Source organism: Tauraco erythrolophus, chromosome 8 (assembly GCF_009769465.1).
Source record: "Tauraco erythrolophus isolate bTauEry1 chromosome 8, bTauEry1.pri, whole genome shotgun sequence".
NCBI classification, from domain to species: domain Eukaryota; kingdom Metazoa; phylum Chordata; class Aves; order Musophagiformes; family Musophagidae; genus Tauraco; species Tauraco erythrolophus.
This window is the reverse complement of record NC_141472.1, coordinates 33,353,783-33,376,570: the sequence shown is the minus strand read 5'-3', so window position 1 is coordinate 33,376,570 and position 22,788 is coordinate 33,353,783. Positions and strand designations below refer to the sequence as shown.

At 40.6% G+C, this 22,788-nt stretch overlaps 1 protein-coding gene across 3 annotated transcripts in view; it reads right to left on the bottom strand.

The window, feature by feature from the left end:
* The window catches only part of KALRN (kalirin RhoGEF kinase), a 536,138-nt gene that overhangs the window by 302,388 nt on the left and 210,962 nt on the right, over positions 1 to 22,788 (bottom strand). For all 3 annotated transcript variants that reach the window (XM_086615857.1, XM_086615858.1, XM_086615859.1), the window contains 2 exons: positions 16,779 to 16,971; positions 11,985 to 12,497 (listed from right to left, as the gene is read on the bottom strand). In XM_086615857.1, coding sequence (XP_086471983.1) covers positions 11,985 to 12,497; positions 16,779 to 16,971 — 706 coding nt within the window. The remainder of the gene's footprint in view (positions 1 to 11,984; positions 12,498 to 16,778; positions 16,972 to 22,788) is intronic.

Genomic DNA, 22,788 nt, shown 5'->3' with positions numbered 1-22,788 from the left:
GGGAAGCATTCCCATGCCTCCCAGCGGTGCCAAGTTGGAGAAGCTGAAACAGCCTCGAACTGCTCTCTATCAAAATTGGCAAGCAAAATAAAGAGGAAATTTGTGCAAATGCAAAAATATTCCATCGAACATACTGCCTTCAATTATTTTTGGACCCATTCTAATGTTCATGGAGGAAGCAAGAGGAATAGTAACTGCGTATCCAGTGTCGGCAGCAGGAAACTGCAAATAGCAGAGCACACCATGTTCCAGTTCCAGCAGCGGCAGGCTTCAGAGCCGTTTCCTTACAGTCAGGAGTGGACGGACTGCAAGGCGACTGCTGCCAGAGTCAGGAAACATAAAGCAGGAACTACGCCATCCCTCAGTTAACGTGCTGCCCTCTTGCAATGAAAGGTCACAAATGCGTTGGATGATCCAGTGCAAATTGGACAGAAAGTGGCCCCGGACTGCTGTAACTATGCTATAGGGCACACTTAGCATGAAGGAAATGCACAAGTCTTCCTCATCCCTAGTTGCAGCAGTGGAGAGAGGAATTGTTATTGTTTTTACATTCCCATCAAAAAGATCAGGTTCAATTCCAAGTGCTGCGCAGGCAACATATTTAGCTGCCTGAAAAAAAAAAAAAAAAAAACAAAAAACCACAACAGATTTTGCAGCATGGGGCAGGATGAATTGATAAAGAGAGATGGAAAGCACTGAAATATCTATTTTACACATCGGATCAGGACTCCGACTGCAGGACAGGCTTCCTGTGTGACAGGAGGCAAGGCAGTTAACCCCTGTGGTTTTTAATTCCCAGTTTTTAGCTTTGAACTTTGTATCCTTTGTACTTCAATTTTGCTGCTCCAAAGCCAATCCAGCTCAACAGCAATCAGTCTCTGGCAGATGATTGCCTTTCCTGATGGAGAGCTGTCTACATCTAAGAAATGAGAGCCACAAATGCCTTCAGAAGATTCTTATGTGCTTTGCTTGTGGAGTCTGAACTCAAGTCATGGAAGCGTTACTGGAGGAAGCTTGTACCCTGAGAGTTGTCAAACCAGCAACAGACTCGCTGCAGCAGAAGCAGAAATACCAGTGATAGGCTCCAAAAGGAGTCCTGCCCTCTCCTCCACAGGGAAAGAAACGATGGTTGCAACAAGGGTAGGTGACATTCACCACTAAAATAACATCCACCAGGAAGAGGATTTCTGATATATATTTATCCAGTTCCCTCTACTGCTCTGCTCAGCCGGCAAGGCAATCCCACACTTCCTCAAACCAGATGGCAAAACTGGATTTGTAGCTGCTTTCAGTTGCAGGAGCAGCACAAAGCAGTTGGTGTGTACTTGTGAATTTGTCCTGTTGTTATTAGATTTGTCCCCAGTCTTGCTACTAGTGGATGGAAAGACAGAAAAGCTATTGGTACATAAGGGAAGACCTCCCATGGCCTTGACTGATAAGGAAAAAAGTAGCAGGATACAAGCTTAACACTGTGAAAAAGCTGCAAGGTCCTTTGGAACATCACTAATAATGAAGGCATTTTGATTTTACAGTCCAATTAGCAGAAATGAGCTCTGTTTGTGCTTTGAGGGAAGTAAAAAACTCCTGTAATGATCTCCTGGTTTGCAAAAATCTGTTCTTTCCTACAGATACGAAGAACAGGATCCTATTAAGCGTGACCGGCAGTGGTCAAAGTAATGAACAGTTCCCACAGAGCCCCCCGTGATTACTTCCAGCTTCGGCAACTCTTCACGTTAGATTGGGAGCAACAAATTATGGATGGCATTAGCAACCTGTCTTCGTAGTAGCCTACATCATATTAAACAGAGCAGATGTCAGCTAGCTGCATCTTTAATTCAGAGCTACAGCCTGCAAAGGCTGCAAGTCCTGGCATGCAGGTTCCTTGAACTGAGACATACAGGCTACACACGTTCATCCCTCTGTTAAGGATGAAGGTTTCTGCAAGTGATTTATCCTTATAGATGCTGAAGAGGATTTACCCCACAGTTTCCCAATAATTCTTTTGTGTCCGTGACTAGGTTAGGGGGATTGCAGATTTGACACAGTATAGTTGCCACTTTCAGAGCCTTCCAAAGTGGAAGGTACTGATCCCACTCTGAAATCTCTTTAGCACAACATCTATGTTCACAGCATCACAAGGAACTGTCAACACACACTCTGTGTGCACCACTACACCTTGTTACAACACTTTTTCTGTTTCTAGGCAAACTGTTTTTTTGTTTGTTCAAAAAAAAAAAAAACCAGAAAAAAAAAGACAGAAGTCCGCGAACAGGTAGACCCAGTAATTTGAGGAATCCATGAGCCTAAGCCCTGTTTTGCTACTATTGAGCTTCAGAAAAAAAAAATCAGTAAAGATGCATTCAGAACAGGTTGCCCAGAGAAGTTGTGGATGCCTCATCTCTGGAAGTGTTCAAGGACAGGTTGGATAGGGCTTTGAGCAACCTGGTGTAGTGGAGGGTTTCCCTGCTCATGGCAGGGGGGTTGGAAATAGATGATCTTTAAGGTCTCTTCCAACCCAAACCATTCTATGGTTCTATGATTTTATAACATCATACTGTTTATTCAGCTGCATCAGAACACCATAGAGTGGCTTATCCATGACAGAAAGCACTGATGTGCTTCAAGGCAAAGCAGGAGTATTCAGTAGAAAGAACTCAATTATTTTAAAATTAAAAAAAAAAAAAAAGAAACATGACAGAGAACATATGAATAAACATGAAAATTAATGAAAACCAGCTGTTACGGTAGTTATTGCTACATGCTTTCAATTCTCACCTGCTTTATTAGAGCCTCCTTTAGTCTAAGATGTGTGAAGTAATTCAGTAAAAGTGATTAGAGTTGATATCAGTTCATTTGGGTAAATACACAGATTTTTATGAATGGATATACAGTCTCTCCCTTTGATATGAATTTCCTATGTTGGTCCTTTGTCCTTGATTGATGCTATTAGAAAGGTGTCGACCAGGACAAAAGGTCTTACACAAAATATATCGAGTGAAGCAGAATATTCCCACTACTATAGTAAAACAACTCAAGTCATGTGTGGATACATATTTGTATTCAGTAGGAATGTTTCCCCATCCTTGCAACTCCAAGGGAATTTTTCAACTGCAAATCTACATTTCTTTCTGGAAATAGCCAATACTCCAGCCAGATTCAGTACTTACTGTGCTAGGTGCCATACAAACATGCACTTAACTATTGTTTACGCACCCAGCTCAGTCTGAATTCAAGCCTCCTTTCCATATCATCTATATAATTATCCTTCGGACATTTCAGATCTGATATTCTAAGACAATGTCTGCCAATTCAACAATTTAGGGACACATCTGCACCTACTTTCTGTGTTCTGCCTGGTATCGGAAACTCTATGTCAGAGAAAACACTTCATGTTGAACATGGGACTTGGACTCTCTGTTGTTTTAGTTTCAGAGTGGGCTTAAGTCCAAAGGATGGCACAAGATGACGATCTTCTGTTCAGCTTAGTTAGACTGATAGCTGACTTTCCTTCCCAGCAATGGCATCCGAAGTCTGATGTTATTAATGGGGAAGAACAGTTGTCTAGTGAGAATCTCTATACCAAAAAAGGCACCACATGCTAAGGGAAACTTCAGATTATAAAAGAAAGCGTTTTTCACTGGCAGTATGAAAGAGTAGACGCCAGATATGGAAACAAGGTTTCAGCAGAGAACAGACACTATGTGCTCTCTGCAAGACTCCATATGCATGAGAAAAGACAGAGAAAGAGATGCTAAAGCAACTTAAAATACTTTGACTAAATGTTGCTCTTAAGCAATGCCTATTATAGATCCATAAATGTCGAGATCTGTATATTTCTTCTGTAGCTTAAAAATAAGAACCAATTGTGTCAGGAACATTTTCAAAGCTTGTTTTCCTTATATGAGAACTGCTGCAAGCCCTGGCAAACCAGGCTGCCCATAATGTTGCTTATTTTTACTAAAATAATTGGAATACTGGTAGGGGGGGATACACCAGCACAGAAAGCTGGAAATACGGTCCCATTTCTGTAAGCGGGTGGCAAAGTTGCTAAACCTGCCATCAGCAAGGCTGGAGCCAGAGGCAGCAGCTAGAGATGGTGGCTACCCAGCTCCTGGATGTCGGGCTCTAACAGCACTGGCTCACTGAATACCTGTCAGCAGGAACTCTTACAGAGACCGTGAGTCTTTCACTCATTTCAGTAGAAGCTGAGACTCTCTCTGCTTTACAGGAGCAGGCCTCTGTCTTTTTAGCAGACAGTTCGGGGAGATCTCGAGCACCAAAATGCAATCAGGCCAGGGGATGCAGCTAAAACTGGCCTGAAACTGAATTGTGTAACCCAGTGAAGAGAGAAGCAGCTGCTTTGCGCTGAGAGGGGTAGGGACCAACAACAAACTGAGCCCTTGTGATCTCCGAGAACTCTTTTTCTGGGACTATGGGTAAGGGATTTCATTTATGCTTAGCAGTAAATTCTTGGAAATAGATGACTCTTCTTGGAAATAGGTCACTCTTCATATAAAGCTCTCTGCAAACACATGCATGTTCACAAGCGCAGACCCCAGTCCAGTGCTTTCCCAGTCAGTACCTGTACCCCAAGGCCTCTGTCCTTTGTCTACACTGACATTTGGAATGGGCTAAGGATGAAAGTAACATGCTTAAATGAATCTCATTTAGACTCTCAGTCAAATGTTTCTGCAGAAGACACTAAGCTTATTGACTTCTTTTATTGTGGAAGTCTTACGGAGCTTACCTCAGGTCTAACAACACCCACCATGTTCAAAATCTCCAGGAAAGCTCCTTACTGTGATGCTCACTTACTGTGCTGTTGTGATATCTGTGGTGTAAGTACTTAGATGGAAAATCCAGGGCATGCTGAGTTCTGTACACCGATGCGGTGTTCAAGTAACTTAAATGAAATCTAAATCCTACGCAAAAATCCATGTCTAATCCACGCTTATTATGCCTGTATGATTATTACTGTTAAATACCGTTCATTCAGTAACAAATCCTTTCGCAGTGGAACAGCACGGGGCATATATACTTCTCCTTGGTACATGACACTAAGGATGTGCTCTCGTTATTAATCCTGATTCTGGTTCTTCCCCCTCTTAACATGCTTCCTGCCTCGTCCCCAGTCTTAATTAACCACCTCCCCAGCACTCGTTCACTTCGTATTCATTTCTTATATGACAGCTCCCTCCGTCAGCTCCTCTCTACTTTCCTCATTGGTTTCCCAGTCTCATTCCCTGGGACATATCTCCCTTAGAGTAATTTCTAAGCCAATGTTTCACATGAAATCTTGGAGGCAATTTTATATATATCACGTAGAACAGACCAAAGAAACCGAGTTCTTCCAGCAGTGAAATAAGAGAGGGGACATGGTCCTTCACTAAATGGGTTTTATCTCAGCCAGAGGAGTCTGCCCCAGGTGCTATCCCTTTTGGCCTCACACAAATGCTCAAGGGTTAATATGACATGTTGTAAATAGGAAAACTCTATAATCAGCTTATGTATCACTTCCAGGGTCTCTTGACACTGCTAGAAGAAGAAAACGTAGAGGTGAGGGGAAATAAGGAAGTGAAGATGTTGCTGATCCTTTTAATCTTTCTTACGCAGCTTTTCCAGAAAAGTCAGCCAAGACCCATTTCTAGGAAATGCTTCTCCATGCACCATCACTGGACTAAAGGAGCAGCTACAATTGCTCTACTTAATGGACTGTAATAAAATAAACTGCCTCCTATTAGCAAGAAGGATCACATCATCAGATTTGTAATCCATTTTATTACAGAACTACAGCACCAGAATTTTTAAGTGCAGTATAAGCGGAAGCAACATATGAAACGGTTAAAGTGAACATGTATCATACAATCACAAGTGCACTTAGTTTCCCTTCTCTCCAACATCAAGATAGCAATGTTTATTTCTTAAAGCCATCTTTTCCTCCCTAAACCACAGCATAAACTTCCACATTTTGCATTCTATTATTCCATCAAAGTCATCCTGCATCTTTTCAGACAAAGAGTATGTTGCAGAGCATTCCTTCCTCCTGAGGAACATGAACCTTTGGCAGGCGTAATATTCCAATAATAGCGTGAGCATGATTCAAATACTCAGAAAATGTACTTCTTGGATAATCCTGCTGACTTTTCAGTGGAGCTAGAGCTTCTCTGTATTTTTCTAGGCTAACTCTGTATGGTGTTAAATTAGATTCTAAACCAGGAACTCCTAAATTTCATCTGGCACTTCAGAATAAGTGTTAATGGGTATATTGTGCTTCTGACAAAAATCAGTAGGAGTCTTCCCAATGCTTTTCATTAGGGATGGGAATAGGACACTGGCCAGGTACACCAATTGGTGTACCTGTGATTTTCCTCCTTCAGAAACCAAACACCCCATTTTTATTTCACTAAAGGGGGACTGAGTTTAATAGCACCTATCCAGCAGAATGACACATCAGTCCCCATATTTAAGGAGACCAGACCAAGGAAGAGGCCTGAAGCAGCGCTGTGTGTGAGAAGGGAGGGATGCAGTGTGTGCTCCTTGGTGCTACGGTCTCGCTGCCCACACCCGCACAGGGGGTGGGATGCAGGAGAATTGGTGCAACTGTTATTCCACCCTATTCCCCCTCAATCATTTTGTTTACTCCCCCACTCTCCAAACATGTCTTCTATCATAGGAACTTTGCATTGTTGTAGAATCATAGAATCATAGAATGGTTAGGGTTGGAAGGGACCTTAAAGATCATCTAGTTCCAACCCCCCTGCCATGGGCAGGGAAACCCTCCACTACACCAGGTTGCCCAAAGCCTCGTCCAACCTGGCCTTGAACACTGCCAGGGATGGGGCATCCACAACTTCTCTGGGCAACCTGTTCCACTGCCTCACCACTCTCAGAGTGAAAAATTTCTTTCTTATATCTAACCTAAATCTGCCCTCTTTCAGTTTAAATCCATTGCCCCTTGTCCTATGACTACACGTCCTTGTAAAAAGTCCCTCTCCAGCTTTCCTGTAGGCCCCCTTTAGGTACTGGAAGGCTGCTATAAGATCACCGCGGAGCCTTCTCTTCTGCAATTGTTATCACATTTCGATTACTCTTGCACTCACTGAAATCTTTATGTCATTCCAGGCTGGTCACATCACCTGGAGCAACAGCTGCTGTGGGGTAGGAGCTGCTGGCCATGCCCTGCGCTCCCTCTCGCTGCAGCCACCTGCACAGCAGCAGAACTACGGCAGCCCCCAGCAGCCAGCACAGCTTCCCATAGCCTGCTCCACAGGGAAAATCACAAGCAGAGCTGTGCTTTCCAAAGGGAAGCTTTAGCATGGCTGAGGCAGATGGTTTTGACTGCAAGCCCACAACTTCACTGCTCCTTGAAGACTAGATGTGGCCTGTGGTTTGCCACTAGACTTCCTACGGAGCTGGCCCTATCCAAATAAAACGTTTCTCCCACCACAAACTTCCAGTGAAACTCGCTCGTGGCATTTTTTAACTACCATTGCCATCTTTTGGAATTTGCCTTTGTGCAATGGAGTTTGAAGAAAGTCAGGAAGGAGAAGGGGAGATGAGGACAGGCAAAGTCTCCTCTGCCTCCCTTAGAGGCTGACCCCAGTGCCATCACAGCAGCCTGCCCTTTCTTTGCGCTGGTGTTACAAGTTTACACTAGAGATCCTTGGTTCAGCCCAGCTGATGACTATATTGTTTATACTCGATGTGGACAATGCTAATTACATCACGATGGCTGTTTTTCATTCACACACACGCCGGGGTAGTAAAATTGATATGGAACCAACCCAGAATGATGGGGAAATTCCTACAAGAGTCAAGTTGGGTGCCAGTGACAAATGATTTCCAGAAGGGCTGGAAAGTGCAGAGTGTAAGGATAATTTTTTTGTCTTTTTTTGGTATTTATTCAAGTGCAAAACATGTGGACTCTTGCCTGAATTCCTCTCCCTATCTAGATTTCAACCAACCAATTAACATTTCTCAGATAGTTCTAATAGTTGGATTTATGCTGATTGTGGGGTTTTTGTTTTAAACAATATTCAATTTAGAGGGGATTACATTTTTTCATGTTACTGATGGCTAAATATATTTTCCCTGCTACCCAGTAAAAACACTGTGAAGCCTCAGTTCTAGTTTCAAAATCATATATAGACATACATATGCATGTGTATACTAGTTGGTGAGGAATGAATTTGTTGAGCAGTGAGGGTCAGGGCTACACCGGCGGCTGAAATGTGTTATTTATCAGCAGATCATTACAGCCAGCACGGCACAGCATGTGAGCTTCCTCACACCACTCTGCCAAAGCTCCCCACGTGGCTGACCCGCCTGCTGACTCGAGCTTCAAGGAGCTTCCAGTCTCCATCTGGGGATTCAATCTCACTGCGCTGCTTGTGCCTATGTGATTGCCCAACTTTTCCTCTCCCTCGGCCCCAGCACAGGAAAATAAAACTCTAAAGGCCTGACTCAGAGACAAAGTTTCTCCACAGACAGCTCTGCTTTCTCCCACTGATTTGAGTGGGAGAAGCCTGGGATGTGACTGCCACCCCCTCCTTGTATTTTGCCAATAATATGAGTTGCTCAGCACACAACTACGCAGACCTCACGTAAGTTGTAATACCTGTAATTTGAATAATTTGCTGTCCAGCCAGTGACTGTCATTTATAAATGTTCCAATAGAGGGGATCTATAGGAGGGGAAAAAAGTGGATTGATTTGCTTTGAACATCTGGGGTATTTTATTACCAAAGGGTTCAAAAAACTAACCTACCTTAAAATACTGTGTGCTTTTCCTTTCTGTGTCTCCCTTTTTTTTTTTTTCTGTCCCATCTTTAAAAACTTTTCAGGCAATGAGGACACCTGATTTTTTTTAAATCAGAGATGTCCAGAAAATGTAATGTCCTTGTCCATTTTCTCCTTATTAGAACATGTTTCCTAAAATATCACCCAATGAGTATACAGAGATATTTTAAAAGACCCTAAAACCTTATTTATATTGAGAGTTTTATGCTGGAGTTTGAGTTTTCATAGGGTATTAGACTTGTCATTTCATTAGCCCTAAATGACATATCCAGGTTATAGGCAAAGAGCTGTGCCTCTCCCCAGGAGATCCAGACCATCCCGGCTCTGCTACCATACCTAATTGTAGAGGGTAGAGTTCAACTGAGCAAATGGAGGTACCAGGAAACTTTAAAATTCAATACACAGACACACTGTGGTGGATATTTATACAGTGGAGACAGCGCTCAGACTGAGTTTAGCTCTGAACTTTTTATGAGACAAGTACTTTCCAGTCTGCGATGGCCAGACTGCTTCAAAGAGATCTGCAAAAGGCAGCTAAGGAGAATAAGCACATCAACATTTTACATCAGCCTACATATGTGAAATGTGAAGTAAAAGGGTCTGCAACCTTTAATTGAAGAACTGTAGGATTCTCAAAACAGAAAAGATGAAAAACACTGATTTTAGAGAACAAAACAACAAAATATTTTCTATTCTTTGGGAAAATCCAGTAGTCAAGGAAAGGCAAGCAGAGCTACTCAAAGAAGCCAAAGAAAGACTATATATTTAGTTAATGAGAAGTAGATGAATAAGAGATATCGAGAAGATCAAAATGCCAGTTTTGTCAATCAGGAATAGCTCGAGACAGCCAGTGTTAAAAAGGCAAGAATCATGTTCTCACTTCACCTCAAAATTTTCATTCATCTGCTGAGTTGCCTAAACCTTACACTTACCAACCTCAGAATAACATGTGCAAAGAACTTAGCTGTCACAATGCTCAGACACCTATCACACCAACTGTATATGCCAGTGCAGAAGATAGAAAGGAAAAATATTTTGGAGACTTCCTTCAAGACTACAGAAAGGTGCTGAGCAACAAGAACTTGTCAGACATTGACTTGATCTGAGAGCCTTTCAACTGGTAATGTTAACAATAATAACCATAATTTGATGAATAATAATAATTTGATGAATAATATTAGCAAATAATCATTGTAAGTAAAAAAAAATAATTATGCTAGTAAGCAGTGATCATCTGAATAATCCCAAAGAGACTGAAAATCCTAACTGAAGCAAACTGAAAAGCTGGAAAGGGCGGCAGTGAGTGATCTTATAGCATGTCACACACAGGAAAAGAGAGAAGAAGAAATTGTAGCATTTGGAAGAAAAACTCTGCTTTTATGCATTCTTGAGTGATTCAGCAGTGACTCTCATTTTAGAGGTACTCATCTGAATTCAAGGTTTTCCCAATGGGAGGACTGATCATACAATGACGGAGCCATTTCAGTCCTAGCATCTTTTAGAGATATTTAGTGCATGCATTGAAAACCAATGTCTTGCATCTTGCTCTGCACTGCTGAAGATTATATTTGTTTCAGCAATTTGCTTCTCCTTGACGTTTTAAAAATAAAATTAATTTGCAGCTGATTAAAAAAATAATCTTCAATGGGATTCCCCTGCAGATGATGTCTGCATTTCTTTTGCTATTCCTCCTGGGTCCAGGCAGACACATTTGTGAAACAACTGGATCATACATTAAGTGGAGAAGACTCAGAAATTGGTGCTTTTGATGGATATACAGACCAGATAAACATGAGTCTGAGAGCCCAGCACCTTCCATTGAGAATACTCTACTGCTGTGGTCTAGAATTTTAAATGTGCAGCAAAGACTTCTCAGGAAACCACCTCACAAGATGTCAGGCACTTCTGCATTAAGAAAGTGAGTCTGCCAAGGCTCTAGCACAACACAGTTTTCTAAAATAAATTAACTGAAAACAGTACCTTCATATGCTTCCAGAGATGAACAGCAGACAAATACTAGAAGTAGTAAGAGGCCTGCATTATTGTGTTTACTGAAATTTGTAGGTGATGTTGTGTATGAGACCTGGTTAGGGAACTCTGCTTGTTTTTTAGCCAGTCTTTTCAACAAACACGACAAACTGCTATGCTTTGCTGCATAAGACTTCCCTATCTACTACAGGTGCCTGAACGAGTATCTCCTGAAGAGGCAGGGAAGGACGACGTAACTCTGGAGCAGTACTGCACACCTGTGGGACTTGCAGCTTCCTAAAGCCACACTACTTACCAGTGCTTCTGCTGCCCTACATTCTTTTGTACACTCCATTTCAAGACATCCTATGTGCTTTTCAGGCTGATATGCTACAGTACAAATGTCTAAGAAATACGAAGTCGCAATGCAGTCTCTATGGAATAATTTAATGTTAAGTATTTCTCAAATAAGGTCTTAACGCTGGTGAACAGGAATCTTGGCGGCTGACTCAGTGTCAGGAATGAATTCACACGCCATGCTTACATGCTGTTTAATGCGGAACAGCCACACTGAGTTTCGCAGGTCGCCATCACTTCAGAATACTTTTTCTTGATCTGTTTATGTGTTTAACCTAAACACAGCCTCAGATCTCATGCTGTGGGAACTAAGTGGCCATGTCCTTGGTACGAAGGATTGCTAAAGATTTTACCAGTTGCAAATCCTGTTGTGATTTCCTAGGAAAGGGAAACTGAAAACGTTGTTTGAGAAAACAATTAGGAGGGTTTAAACTGCAAATTTCCCATAGCCTTACAAGAAGTGCAAACAATAATCATAGTGAATCAAACCCTAAAATCATTCTTCTTTAGGTGCTGTGACACGTAGATAAATATATTCATAAATTTAGTAAAAGAAACTTGAAAAAAAAAGCCTCATTCTCATGTTAATATCTACCAAATGGACTCATTGTGACACAAAAAAGCAGATCAACTTTCATCAAAAGTGACACAGACAAGTTATTCTTGGATATCATTATGCCTGCTACATCCAACAATTAGTTCAGTGAATTTGGTTTACGAGTCGTGTAAAGTACATCTGCTGGCGACATGAGATTTACACCTGTGGTGAATACCTCATGTTGCTAATTATAGAAAAAATGGCCACAGTGTCCTCACAATAAAGTTTTGGTTGAAGTATGAAAGGAACAGTTTATTCCCTACCTTCTCAGCATCTTGCTCAAAAAGCCGGAGTTGAAAGCACTGGTCCAGTTTCAACTTGCGGACATGCCACATCTGATGTAAGTGTTGCCGGGTAGAATGCAGCTTGTCTAAAAGGCTGGTGATCTTTGGCACAAGACTTTGAAAATCTGCACTTCCAGGAATGCAGTTCCTACCGGAAAAACCATCACTGCATCTTATGCATTGTAACAACCTCTGACCCTCACGATCCAGTTCTTCCACAGGAGCTTTAATCACTTTTTTCTTAAGCTGCGTGTGCTCATCAATCAGCCTTCTTGAGCCCTCAACATCAACCGGAAACTCCTTCCTAGCCAACATTTCCTGGAGATCCTCCAGCCTTGATAATAAATGGATGGCACTGTTGAAAAACTCTTCCAAGGAGACACGCAACTCTATCCATTCATCGTGGTTGTAATCCAAGGATCCTTCAAACTCATCCGTCAGTTGAGAAGGATCAACGAGTTTTGCCAGGCCTTCAACAGATACCATACTTGTCTAAGGAATGGAAAATGAGAGCATTTGAATCAGTGACTGTCTAATCAGAAATAACAGTGCAATGCATAAATAGCCTGAAGGGATTATTTCCTCATCAATACGTAATTGAAGGAAAGTTGTAAAAAACGCTGAGGACTAGGTTTAGTTTTGATGAATTAATTGGACTGAAAATTTTTCTATTAATGGCACGGATTTATTTCTATATTAAAAGACATGATATTTACTGGGATATGTCTATCTTTTTCAGCTGGCCTGACTATCAAAAACATATCATGAGAATGCTTCTGCCATAGATCACTTTAACCCAGTCGGACGCTGAGGACTTCTAACTGCAGCTGTTGGATATCTGGACATGGTTGTTCACTAACCAGGTATATGGTATTATAGGGATTCTCCTACTGCCAAAATGCAGACTATGCTGGGTTTTTCTTCCAGATTATTGTAGTTGGCTTTTGCCACAGGAAGATCTCTTTCATATCAGTAATTTCTAATGTAATTAAGCCAAAATCAATGTAAAAGTGAAATGTCATTGGAATATTAACAATTAGAATTTATTGCTAATAGGAAGTACCGCTCGTGAATCATACACAATCAATGAGAGATGGTTTTAATTCATTCAAACTCAGCAATCGGTGATAGAGAAATGCACTCGGTGCCTGGAAAGCAGATTACAGTTTAAGGACACAACTGATGGCTGTTCCCATCTATTTTAGACAAATTAGTTTTTTCTGAAATATGAGCATAGGGTTTCATATGCTACCAGAGATTTTCAGTGCTGTCATGTTAACACCCAAGTTGGTAGCCCTTAAAGGCTTGTAATGTTCATCAGTGACTGCACATCTATGCCCTCAAGATCTAGCCTCTAAAGAATGTCAGAGTTTGTGCTCTTTAGAAATGGAGGCCCTCAATAGTTACAGCAATCTTGTAAAAGTAATCTACACAGAAAAATACTTCAAGTACTGTCCATTATCCTGAATTATGTCCAAAATAGCAGGCTGCCCACTGGTTTAAAGCTAATAACAGGCCTTTATTCCAATTTGTATCTAAAAATATAAGGCATTATATTAATTATATAAGGAATTATATTAATATGTTCTGCAATGTATTAAAATTCAGATTGTATTGAATTTACACTCAGTAGAAAGATTACATTCAAATTTTCTTGAAATGTTCCTTGCTGTGGGGAAAGGATAGGACAGAGGGAAGAGTCAACAAATAATAGGAAGGTAAGCATGGAGCTTCAGAGGGATTTCTAATTTCTAAACCTCTTGACCTGGACACTGACCCCTTGAAGATAATTCAGTTTAGAGTTTAACTGCCTGTCAAGAAAAGACTTCTCTTTATGGCTAATACCTGGGCATTCCTCTGCAGCGTGTCAAGTTAATGCAAGCACTGCTCTTATCACGTACAGAATTTGACATGATGATATAGCAGAAAGGCTTTTCATTTGACGACTTCTGCAGCTAAGTTCTTTATTCAGATTTGTTTCTTTAAAGAGTTCTTGAAACTCTCCCGAAAACAACCTTAGTTAGGCAGGTAGGTGGTAAGATAAAGTAACTATCTCTCAGGCATCACCTGTATTTCTTTTAGAAATCACTTTAAAAAGCACTGCCCACTATTTCAATCCTTTTGGCAGGAGAAATAAAATAATCTTGAAGGCACCTCTGAATTAATGCTAACTAAGCTGCTTGGTCCATTCCTCAAAGTGACAGGAAGCTTTGGAGTCCACATATGTCAACCGAACCCTTTTTTAAACTCTTTTCTTTGTGTGATGATCTGCGAGCATGCTTCTCTCTCTGGACTGTGACACAGAATCATTCTGCCAGAGTCTCACAACACAAAACCCAAATCATTAGCCTCCACTAAGGGTCATACACTGCCCTGGCACATGCATAATGCTGCCATTAAGCTCAAAAGCAGAATCTGGCCTTAAAACTGACACTGGTTACTGCTGAGTTTGTAGATTGGGTTATTCAATGGAGACTTCCATTGCCTTCCACTGCAGTCTGTTCCTGCCAAGGGCCTCGTGTTTGATCACAGCTGTGGGACATCACCACAATGGCTCAGTGCAGAGAGGGTACCTGTGTACTGCCACACATAAATCAAATAAATGTGAGTCATATTGACCTGCGATGCTTGTTTGATATTCACAGTCCTTCTTAAGAGAGAATATGAGCCGTCCCAGAGCCTGAGCCTACCTATAAGCAGCAGCACCCACAAGAATCCTTTAAAACAGAAGTTCCTGGATTGTGGTGTGTGTATTACAGGGCATCTGCTGTAAAGTGGACCTTAGCTTAAGAAGTCTTTTTAAATCATAGAATTGTGATTTAAAATCAGTTTTGAGTGTCTGCAGATGGTCCAATAGACAGCAAAAGCACTGACTCTCCTCCTCTGGTCCAAAAATTTGGGAACCATTACAGAAACCATTACAGACACCTATGTGAACAGCCCAGCAGACAGACTAAGGCTCAAAGGCACGCACACAAAATGAAAATACCCTTGATGCATGCCAGCATGTACAGCAAACGAGTCCAGAGCTTTTAACACAATACAGACTCAGAGCTGTAACTAGGAAGAATAGCTTGACTGCAGTTTACTCTTCACTATCATCACAGCAACTCCATACAATAAAAAAAAAGGTCAAGCCTCTAGAAAGTACTAATTCATTTTAAAAACAAACAAATGTTCTAAAAAAAATATATTTGAACTCTGTTACTTTACTTCTAGGATTTGAAGCTTTAAGAAGATACTGCTTTTGTTCACTAAAGCACTGGGAGACTGAAATTCAGTGTTGGATACACACGCATAAGCTGTCTTTTCATGGGCTACTGTGGGACTGGCCCTTAGTGCCCATTTATATTTTAAACAGAACTCCCCATCCCCAAAAGCTATTCTATTACTAGTCTCTGCACAGGCTTCCTCCTGCTGCACGTTCTTCTATACTCAAATGTCTCCTTTCTCCTTCCCACTGCCCCAATCCCGCTCATTCCCCACAGGCGGCATTGCCAATCTCATTGCACTGTACAGGCAGCCACTTCTGCCAGGAGCAGTGATTTCAGTAAGTGTGAGGAGTCTTTGGAGGTGACATAAAACTATACTGAAGGCAGCCTTGCTTTGAAAAGCGCATAGGGGATAGCAAGTGGAAGTTATTTTCATGGCTGAGTCCTTATAGGTAACCAAAGAAGGTAAAGATCCATTTAAACAAAGCAAAATATATGGGATGACTGGTTTTTGTGAGACAGAGGGGAAAAAATGTACAAATACTTAAACTGTGATAACAATATAAAAGTTTGATAATGCTTAACACCAATCTAGTTGTCCATTGCAATTCGAGTGCTTTTGAGAAGAGGTTGAAAACAAGGACATATTTCTATAACAATGACTTCAACAGATCTTAAATATATACTTAAATACAGTTTTCCATTGCAGTCAGCATTAAGAACTACAGCCAAATTCTCTTCTGAGATCCAGAGATGCAAAATCTGAGTGTCTCTCTGAAATTAATGGATTGATAAGTAAGACAGCCAATGATAGAATTGTTTCTCAGCAAATTTAAAAACAGCAACACATGATAACTCATGACAGGGCATGACTGATCTGTGAGCATCTCATGCACCTGAGCTTTGCTTCTCTTTGGGTAAGAAACTGAAATTCACAGAAAACTGAAGTGCACTAAGAGAGCACAGCTGGCTTGTCTTCACCAATGACAAAGTTAGTAAAATTCCCTTTCATTATGCAGTTGTTGTATATTGCTTACTTCTCAAAGAACCTGACTTGGGCACCTTATCATTAACATGAGTTGTTAATGTCACCCCTGACTTGTAAATCTCAATTAAATTAAAGCAGTGGCAATATATAGATAAATATAGTATAAATGACTTTTATTAAAAAAAGCCACCACCTGAAGTTGGGTAGAGGTCAACTAAGAAACCCATATGTTGCCATCCAGAGAACCTTGTCTTTAGTATATTGACTGATTCGATGGGATTTTTTTGTAAGAGAAACAAAGGAAAGCCTGAATGTAACACCACCAAAAATAAGTACCACAAAAAAACCCTCAACAAAGCGAATTATGTATGTGAACCTCTGAGATGAAACGTCCATCCTGTTCCACCAGTGAGCTCATAAGGCAATCTGATGCCAGGGCATCAGCCCACTCCTGCAGACAGTCCTCAGATGTCTTTTTTCCTCTCAAACATAGGGCTTGGGACTTTTTTTTACCTGAATAAAATTTTGTATCAGAGATAATTCTTTCCCATACATCTTTCATATGGCTCTCACCTCAAAGATGAACTTGGAACTGCCAAAGTTTGTCTTCTGCTTCTGCCAGAAATTATCAGGTTTTATAATCAGGGCAACATGAATCTCAGCAGGAAAGGCTTCTTGAAGAGTCTTTAGGAGAGGCTTGATCAAATCCCATTTGGATCCCCGCATATCGATAATAACAGTGAATCCTCGTTTACAAACATCTTCGCTGTAGGAATAAAAGCATATTAAGATAATTAACATTTTGGACAGTCACACTTTGATAAATAAAATAAAATAAAATAAAATAAAATAAAATAAAATAAAATAAAATAAAATAAAATAAAATAAAATAAAATAAAATAAAATAAAATAAAATAAAATAAAATAAAATAAAATAAAATAAAATAAAATAAAATAAAAGTCCTTGGTGACCTTACCAGTATTTAGGAAGATTTGTGCACTGACAGACCACCCCATGGCAAAGCCGATTTTGCCATGTTAAGAGAGTTCGCTGACTTGAACAGTCTCACCTTAGTGCCAGGAAGGAGCAGTCGAAGCCAACAAGCTTGGTCCTCTGCCTTAACATTATTGGCACATCTAGAGCACGCTGCCTACAACAGTCAGTGCAAAGAAAAACTAGGGAGGCCAGGCACTTCCAAACACTGTCAGGAATATAGATCTTTTATTCTCCTTTTACCTACTGCTGAAAGGTCAGACATCTGATCCTTCCACAAGGAAAGCCAAAAAAGGCTCTAAAAGAAGCTTTGTTGGTGGTGCTACTGCCTCTTGCCTTTTGAAATGAGAGCTGAGACAAAGAATCGAATCAGAAAGGGATGAATAGAAGAGGGTTTGTGTTTTGGTTGTTCTTACTTGCAAAGCTTTATAGGGTCTTCAGTAACTTCTGCCAAGTCACCAATCCCTGTTATTCTGAAATGAATTTTCCAAGGATTGATTTTTCTTCAAACACTTTACAAGGAGATCCAGGAGTCATACAGGCACATGGAGAGCCCCAACAACAGATGCAGTAACAGGTAAGTGAAATCTGTCTTTTCTGATATAAATAAATAAATATCCACAACCCCCCCGATTGCAACCACAGCAAGGCATAGCCAATATTAAATTCATTCCAGCTCCCCAGGGCTGCTGCCAACCTGACAACTTACCAAATCTCATCTAAAACAATAACTTAATTTAATACTTACTGATAAACAATAGAGAAACCTGTTACAGTAAGCAGAACGAGAATGTCCTGAGGGACTGAAGTCTTCTGTTTATGAACCTGAACTAAAGTCTTAGACCCAAACAGACCCAAAATTAGACCCTGCCCCCAGCTTTAAAGTACAGGCAGTGTGATATCATCTTGACACTCACCATTACATACCACCATGACTGGAAGTCCAGCCTACAGTAAGATAGATAGGGAACTAAGAGATGCAACTATGGGCTGGATTCTGTGCTTACTGAAGGTTTACAGCCTTTCTGGACCCTGGAGATGCAGAGAAGGAGTGGATGAAGCAGACAGTACTGCCGCCCATTCCGAACGGCACACCATGCCTAAGCATGAATGAAAAAACGCTCCACAACACTCTAAACCCCTACTTTCAGGTTTCTGGAGGCTTCACAGTTTGTTTCCAGTGGAAGAAGAAAGGTTAATGATTCCCTGGCCTTTTCTGGTGGACACAGGAAAACAACCACTGACCCTGAGGGCCAGGCTGAGGCATCAACCCATGGGTAGGGGTCAAGATGCTTCCTGAGTCTTGTCCTGGAAGAGGTAATAAATAGTCATTCCCTAACAGCACTATCCACATTTCTTGTAACTAGACCAAATTTTCAACAAGCTTAGTACACTTTCAAGTATGAAACTGATAGGATGCAGGAATGGAAAAGAAGAAAAGGAGAATAATCATGGATTTTTAAGGTTCAAAATACATCAACAAGTAACAACTATTTCACTAAGAATACAAAACTCAGTACAATACTCCTAATTACAAACAGCATTTCCCTACTCAACTGGTCACACAGGCATGTAAGTTCCTTCATGAAATAAAATCAATGAAAAGATGGGTACCCCTTTTCAATTATAGTGCAGATAATGTACAAATGGATGATATTTATCGTTTTGAGCAAATCTAGCTCTGTTTTAAGAACCTTGCTCACGGTCTTGCAGAACTAGCTCTGCTTGCAATTTTTTTCTTCAATGAGATGAATGGTACCAACCTGTAACAAGACCCGTGGGTCTGTAGTCTCATCTACAGAATTAGATCTCCCTGGCAGAATGATAATTCCACGCATTCTTCTCTGACTCTTTGCAGAAAATTAGCACCTGATTTCTAAATACGCTTGTCAAAAACTATTATTTAACAGTGTTTAAACTGTTGCAAGCCAGAAAACTGTCTGCTCATTATTTCTACTTTCTGTTGCTGAGCATGCTGTGGAGAGGGGTGCCTTTGAGAGCACTTATACTATACAAGCAGGCAGTCGGATACTAATCAGGTACTAATACCTCAGAGACAGAAGAGGGAGGTAAGAAAATTATTCAGATTGTAAGTTCTCCAGGACAGGGACCATCTGCCATGCTGTGTTTGTCTAAGCAGCCTGCCTTGGTGGAGGTCTCCAAGTACCTATACTCATACTACAGTCTTCAGCTGTCTAGAATTAATTCCAAAAAATTACTCTTCAGGAAACTATATAGATGCAAATCCAAAGAATTAAAAATAACGAGTAATAACAGTTCACAAAACCACAACAGAACACGTATGTGAAAGTACAAAAGGCTTACATAAATGTGGGGTCATCTCATAGCAAGTTTAATTAGAAAAACTTTAAAAAGGCCAAAATTTAAGTTGCAATATCTAAATATTTACAGCTAATGATAGGGTCCTAAAAAATTTGGCCTTGCACACACGTAATGAAGCATCCATGAACTCTAGTGAGTCAGGGCAATCTGTGAAGATTTGTCCTCTTTGACAGTCAGTCATTTTTATTCAGTTGCCTCAACATGTATTGAGGACATGACCCTAAGTTCCTTTCAAATAGTCCAGCCATGCTTATTAAAATTTATTGTTTAAAAGTAACAACTCAAACCCTTCCCAGTTTAGCAATCGATTGGGAAAAGCATCAGTAGCAATCACGCCTCCTCCACACTGCCCAATCAAGACATGCCTTATCCCTGGCTCCCAAGACGGTCCATCAACCCACATACCCATTACGCACAAGTAATCACTTTCAGATGGCAATTAATGTTGATTGTGGTGCTTAATTTTTTCCGGTATTGATATTTGACCAGAAATTGGAGAAAACACTCAGACCAAGGAATTTGGACAATGCATCAGCCTTTTGGCTGTGCTCATCTAGACTAGATTTGCAACGGCGAACACAAAATACTTGACAGTTGATGTGTCATTTCAGTTGCTACACTGCTTTTAAGCCAAGACAAAGACCAGCTTCTAAGTTTAATAAAAATACTCAGGAATATTTATGAAAACAATACTTACAATCTGAATTTTTTTTTTTAAAAAGCATAAAATTGAAACTCAGAAGCAGCTGTGATAATTTTGTCAAAATAAATGCCTCTATTTTGGTTTCTAGGGTACTTTCATAGGGTCATTTTCTCAAATTTCCTCTTTAATTCAGGCACATTCTAAATTGTATTTTCTTTGGCAAGAGCTGGCTTGCTGGGTACCAAATGAGTTTAAAGACTTCATGCTTTCTGATTAATCTTTCAAATACCTATCATTGATTATGTGCATTTTTCATCCTTACGGTTTGGCCAAAGCTTCTGGCATTTAGAAGCTTCAGCACTTGATTAGCTGAAATAACATAATCTCTCCATGCCCATTTTGCAGTCATGAGTTAATGACAAAGCAGCACATTTAGCACGCCTGTTGGACCACTAAAAGCACAGATCTGACATGTACAGCATCTCATTCAAAATATGATTTGTTAACAGTGAGAGCAAGATCTCCTTTAAGAAGGGTCAGCATAACCTTGTCAGGAGACACTCTCAGCATAACAAGTAGCTCTACAAGCATCAATTTGTAAGCACAAAATCTGCAGGAACTTAATTATTTTTGAGATCACCATTCCTTTGACAAATGTGGCTGTAGTCAGGCAAATGATTCACAAGCTGAGGGTGGAAAAGGGAGAGGAAAAAGGGAAAAACGGGTATGTGAAAGCCTCCAAGCACAGACTGTTATCCCAAAGGCCTCATTTAATTTTGAGATCAAACTAATTCCACTGCCTAGTTTCCATATCAAAACGTGCCAAGGATCACTTCAGTAACTTACGTGTTAATATTTTTGATCAATTGCAATTTTTCATTCATCTTGTCTGTGGTTTGTTTACCCAGCTTGAAAACGAAGCTAGCTGGGGAGGTTTACAATCAGCACCACTTACTGACTTTCATACTTTGGTTCTACATTACCACGTTGAGCCTGAAGATCACCTTGTCAATAGAAATAGTCAGTCATCTATATTCATGATATACTTTCCAATACATTTAAAGGACCAGATGAAGTCCTTTCTAGTAGACCTGTTTGTCAAGCACTCCTGAATCAGCATTATTTATTAAAATATTTTACTCCATTTAATACTTCTCAGCAAAATGTACCTTGCTCGCTATCATAGTTACCAAGCATGTTCCTGAACTTTTGCACCATCAGTCTGAGTTGTCACTCACACTCCTTAGTGACTGTGGCTGTTTGGGGTGATGGGGCAGTTTGTCTTCTCAAAGACTCTGAAACACTTGTGACTGCTAATCCTCACATCTCCCTTATGTGCTGCTGTATCAGTGAGCAGTGAAGGAGGTTAGTGAAGCACATCGTGAGCGCACCATTAATCTGGAATAACGATTCACAGAAAGCTTCCACCTGAGAACTTCAGCTACCTAAAAGACCGTAGGTAGACAGACTTTATCCTAAATTTTCCTTCTTACATTTTCTAACTTGGTTTCACAATGCTTTTTTGTAATTAGAGGAGACACAGTCACCCAGCCTCCATTTCCAATTAATCCTTTCTTCCTTACTGTGACCTAAATTTGTTTCTTCTCTTTCAGTGCTTAAAAGGAATCACTCATTCTCACTTTTCTTTTCTAAAAAGAGAAAGAAAGAAATCAAAGCCAGTTTCACACTGGCTGGAGCTGGACACAAAGCAGCGATCTAGAGAAATTTCATTGACATGTTGTAAAAAGACTTGGAGCCAGTGAAGTCTGGTCAGAGACAAACCTCCTGTCTCTGGTTTCCAGCCACTGCTCTTCGGGGACACGAGGTGTGATTGTGAATGGCACAAGAATGCAGATTGTGTGGGCTGCACAATGTCCACATTCAACTCCTGCCTCTGGCCCCATGTCAACAGGAGGGAACAGTAAGACAGAAAAAAACCCAAATATTTTGGCATAAGCTAACTGGTGCCAGAACGGGTGCTCCTGCTATTCTCAAGCAAGTCACTTATTTTGGTATTCAACATTTACTTCTAAGAAAAATGGCTCTGAAGTCAAAGTAATTCTGTTGTAAAATGGTGTAAGCTGGGAAGAACTCAGACATCAGCTAGGTGTAAGAACTTTTTCCCAACATGTAACCATGATGCTGTGAGCTCCAGAGAGTTGTTCTGAGAGACTCAGGTCTCATGTGGTATCACTGTCAGGATTCAGCAGGGTTTTGTTGTGCTGTCTTCCACCCAGGTGAAAATCCTGACCTACATCATTACACCCTGGGCCAGAACCGGGACCCAGAGCTCTGCAGGCATTCATCCTCCTATTTAATTGAGCAAATAAACACTATTTGAGAAGCTTCCTGTCTTCATTCAAATAGCAAAGATATAAAACACAGCTGTGTCCAAGAATGCATGACTGCAGCTGTTAAAGCCAAATCTGGAGGACGAATATTATAATTTTTCACATTCCTATTAAGTTTCTGCTGGTAAATGATGCCGTCATATAAACCCATTTACTCTCTTCCTCTTTTTTTGTTGCACGTCTACTATATTTGGATCAATATCTGGCAGGTCTTCCTTGAAACAGCTGCTGAGATAAATATGAAATTAATCA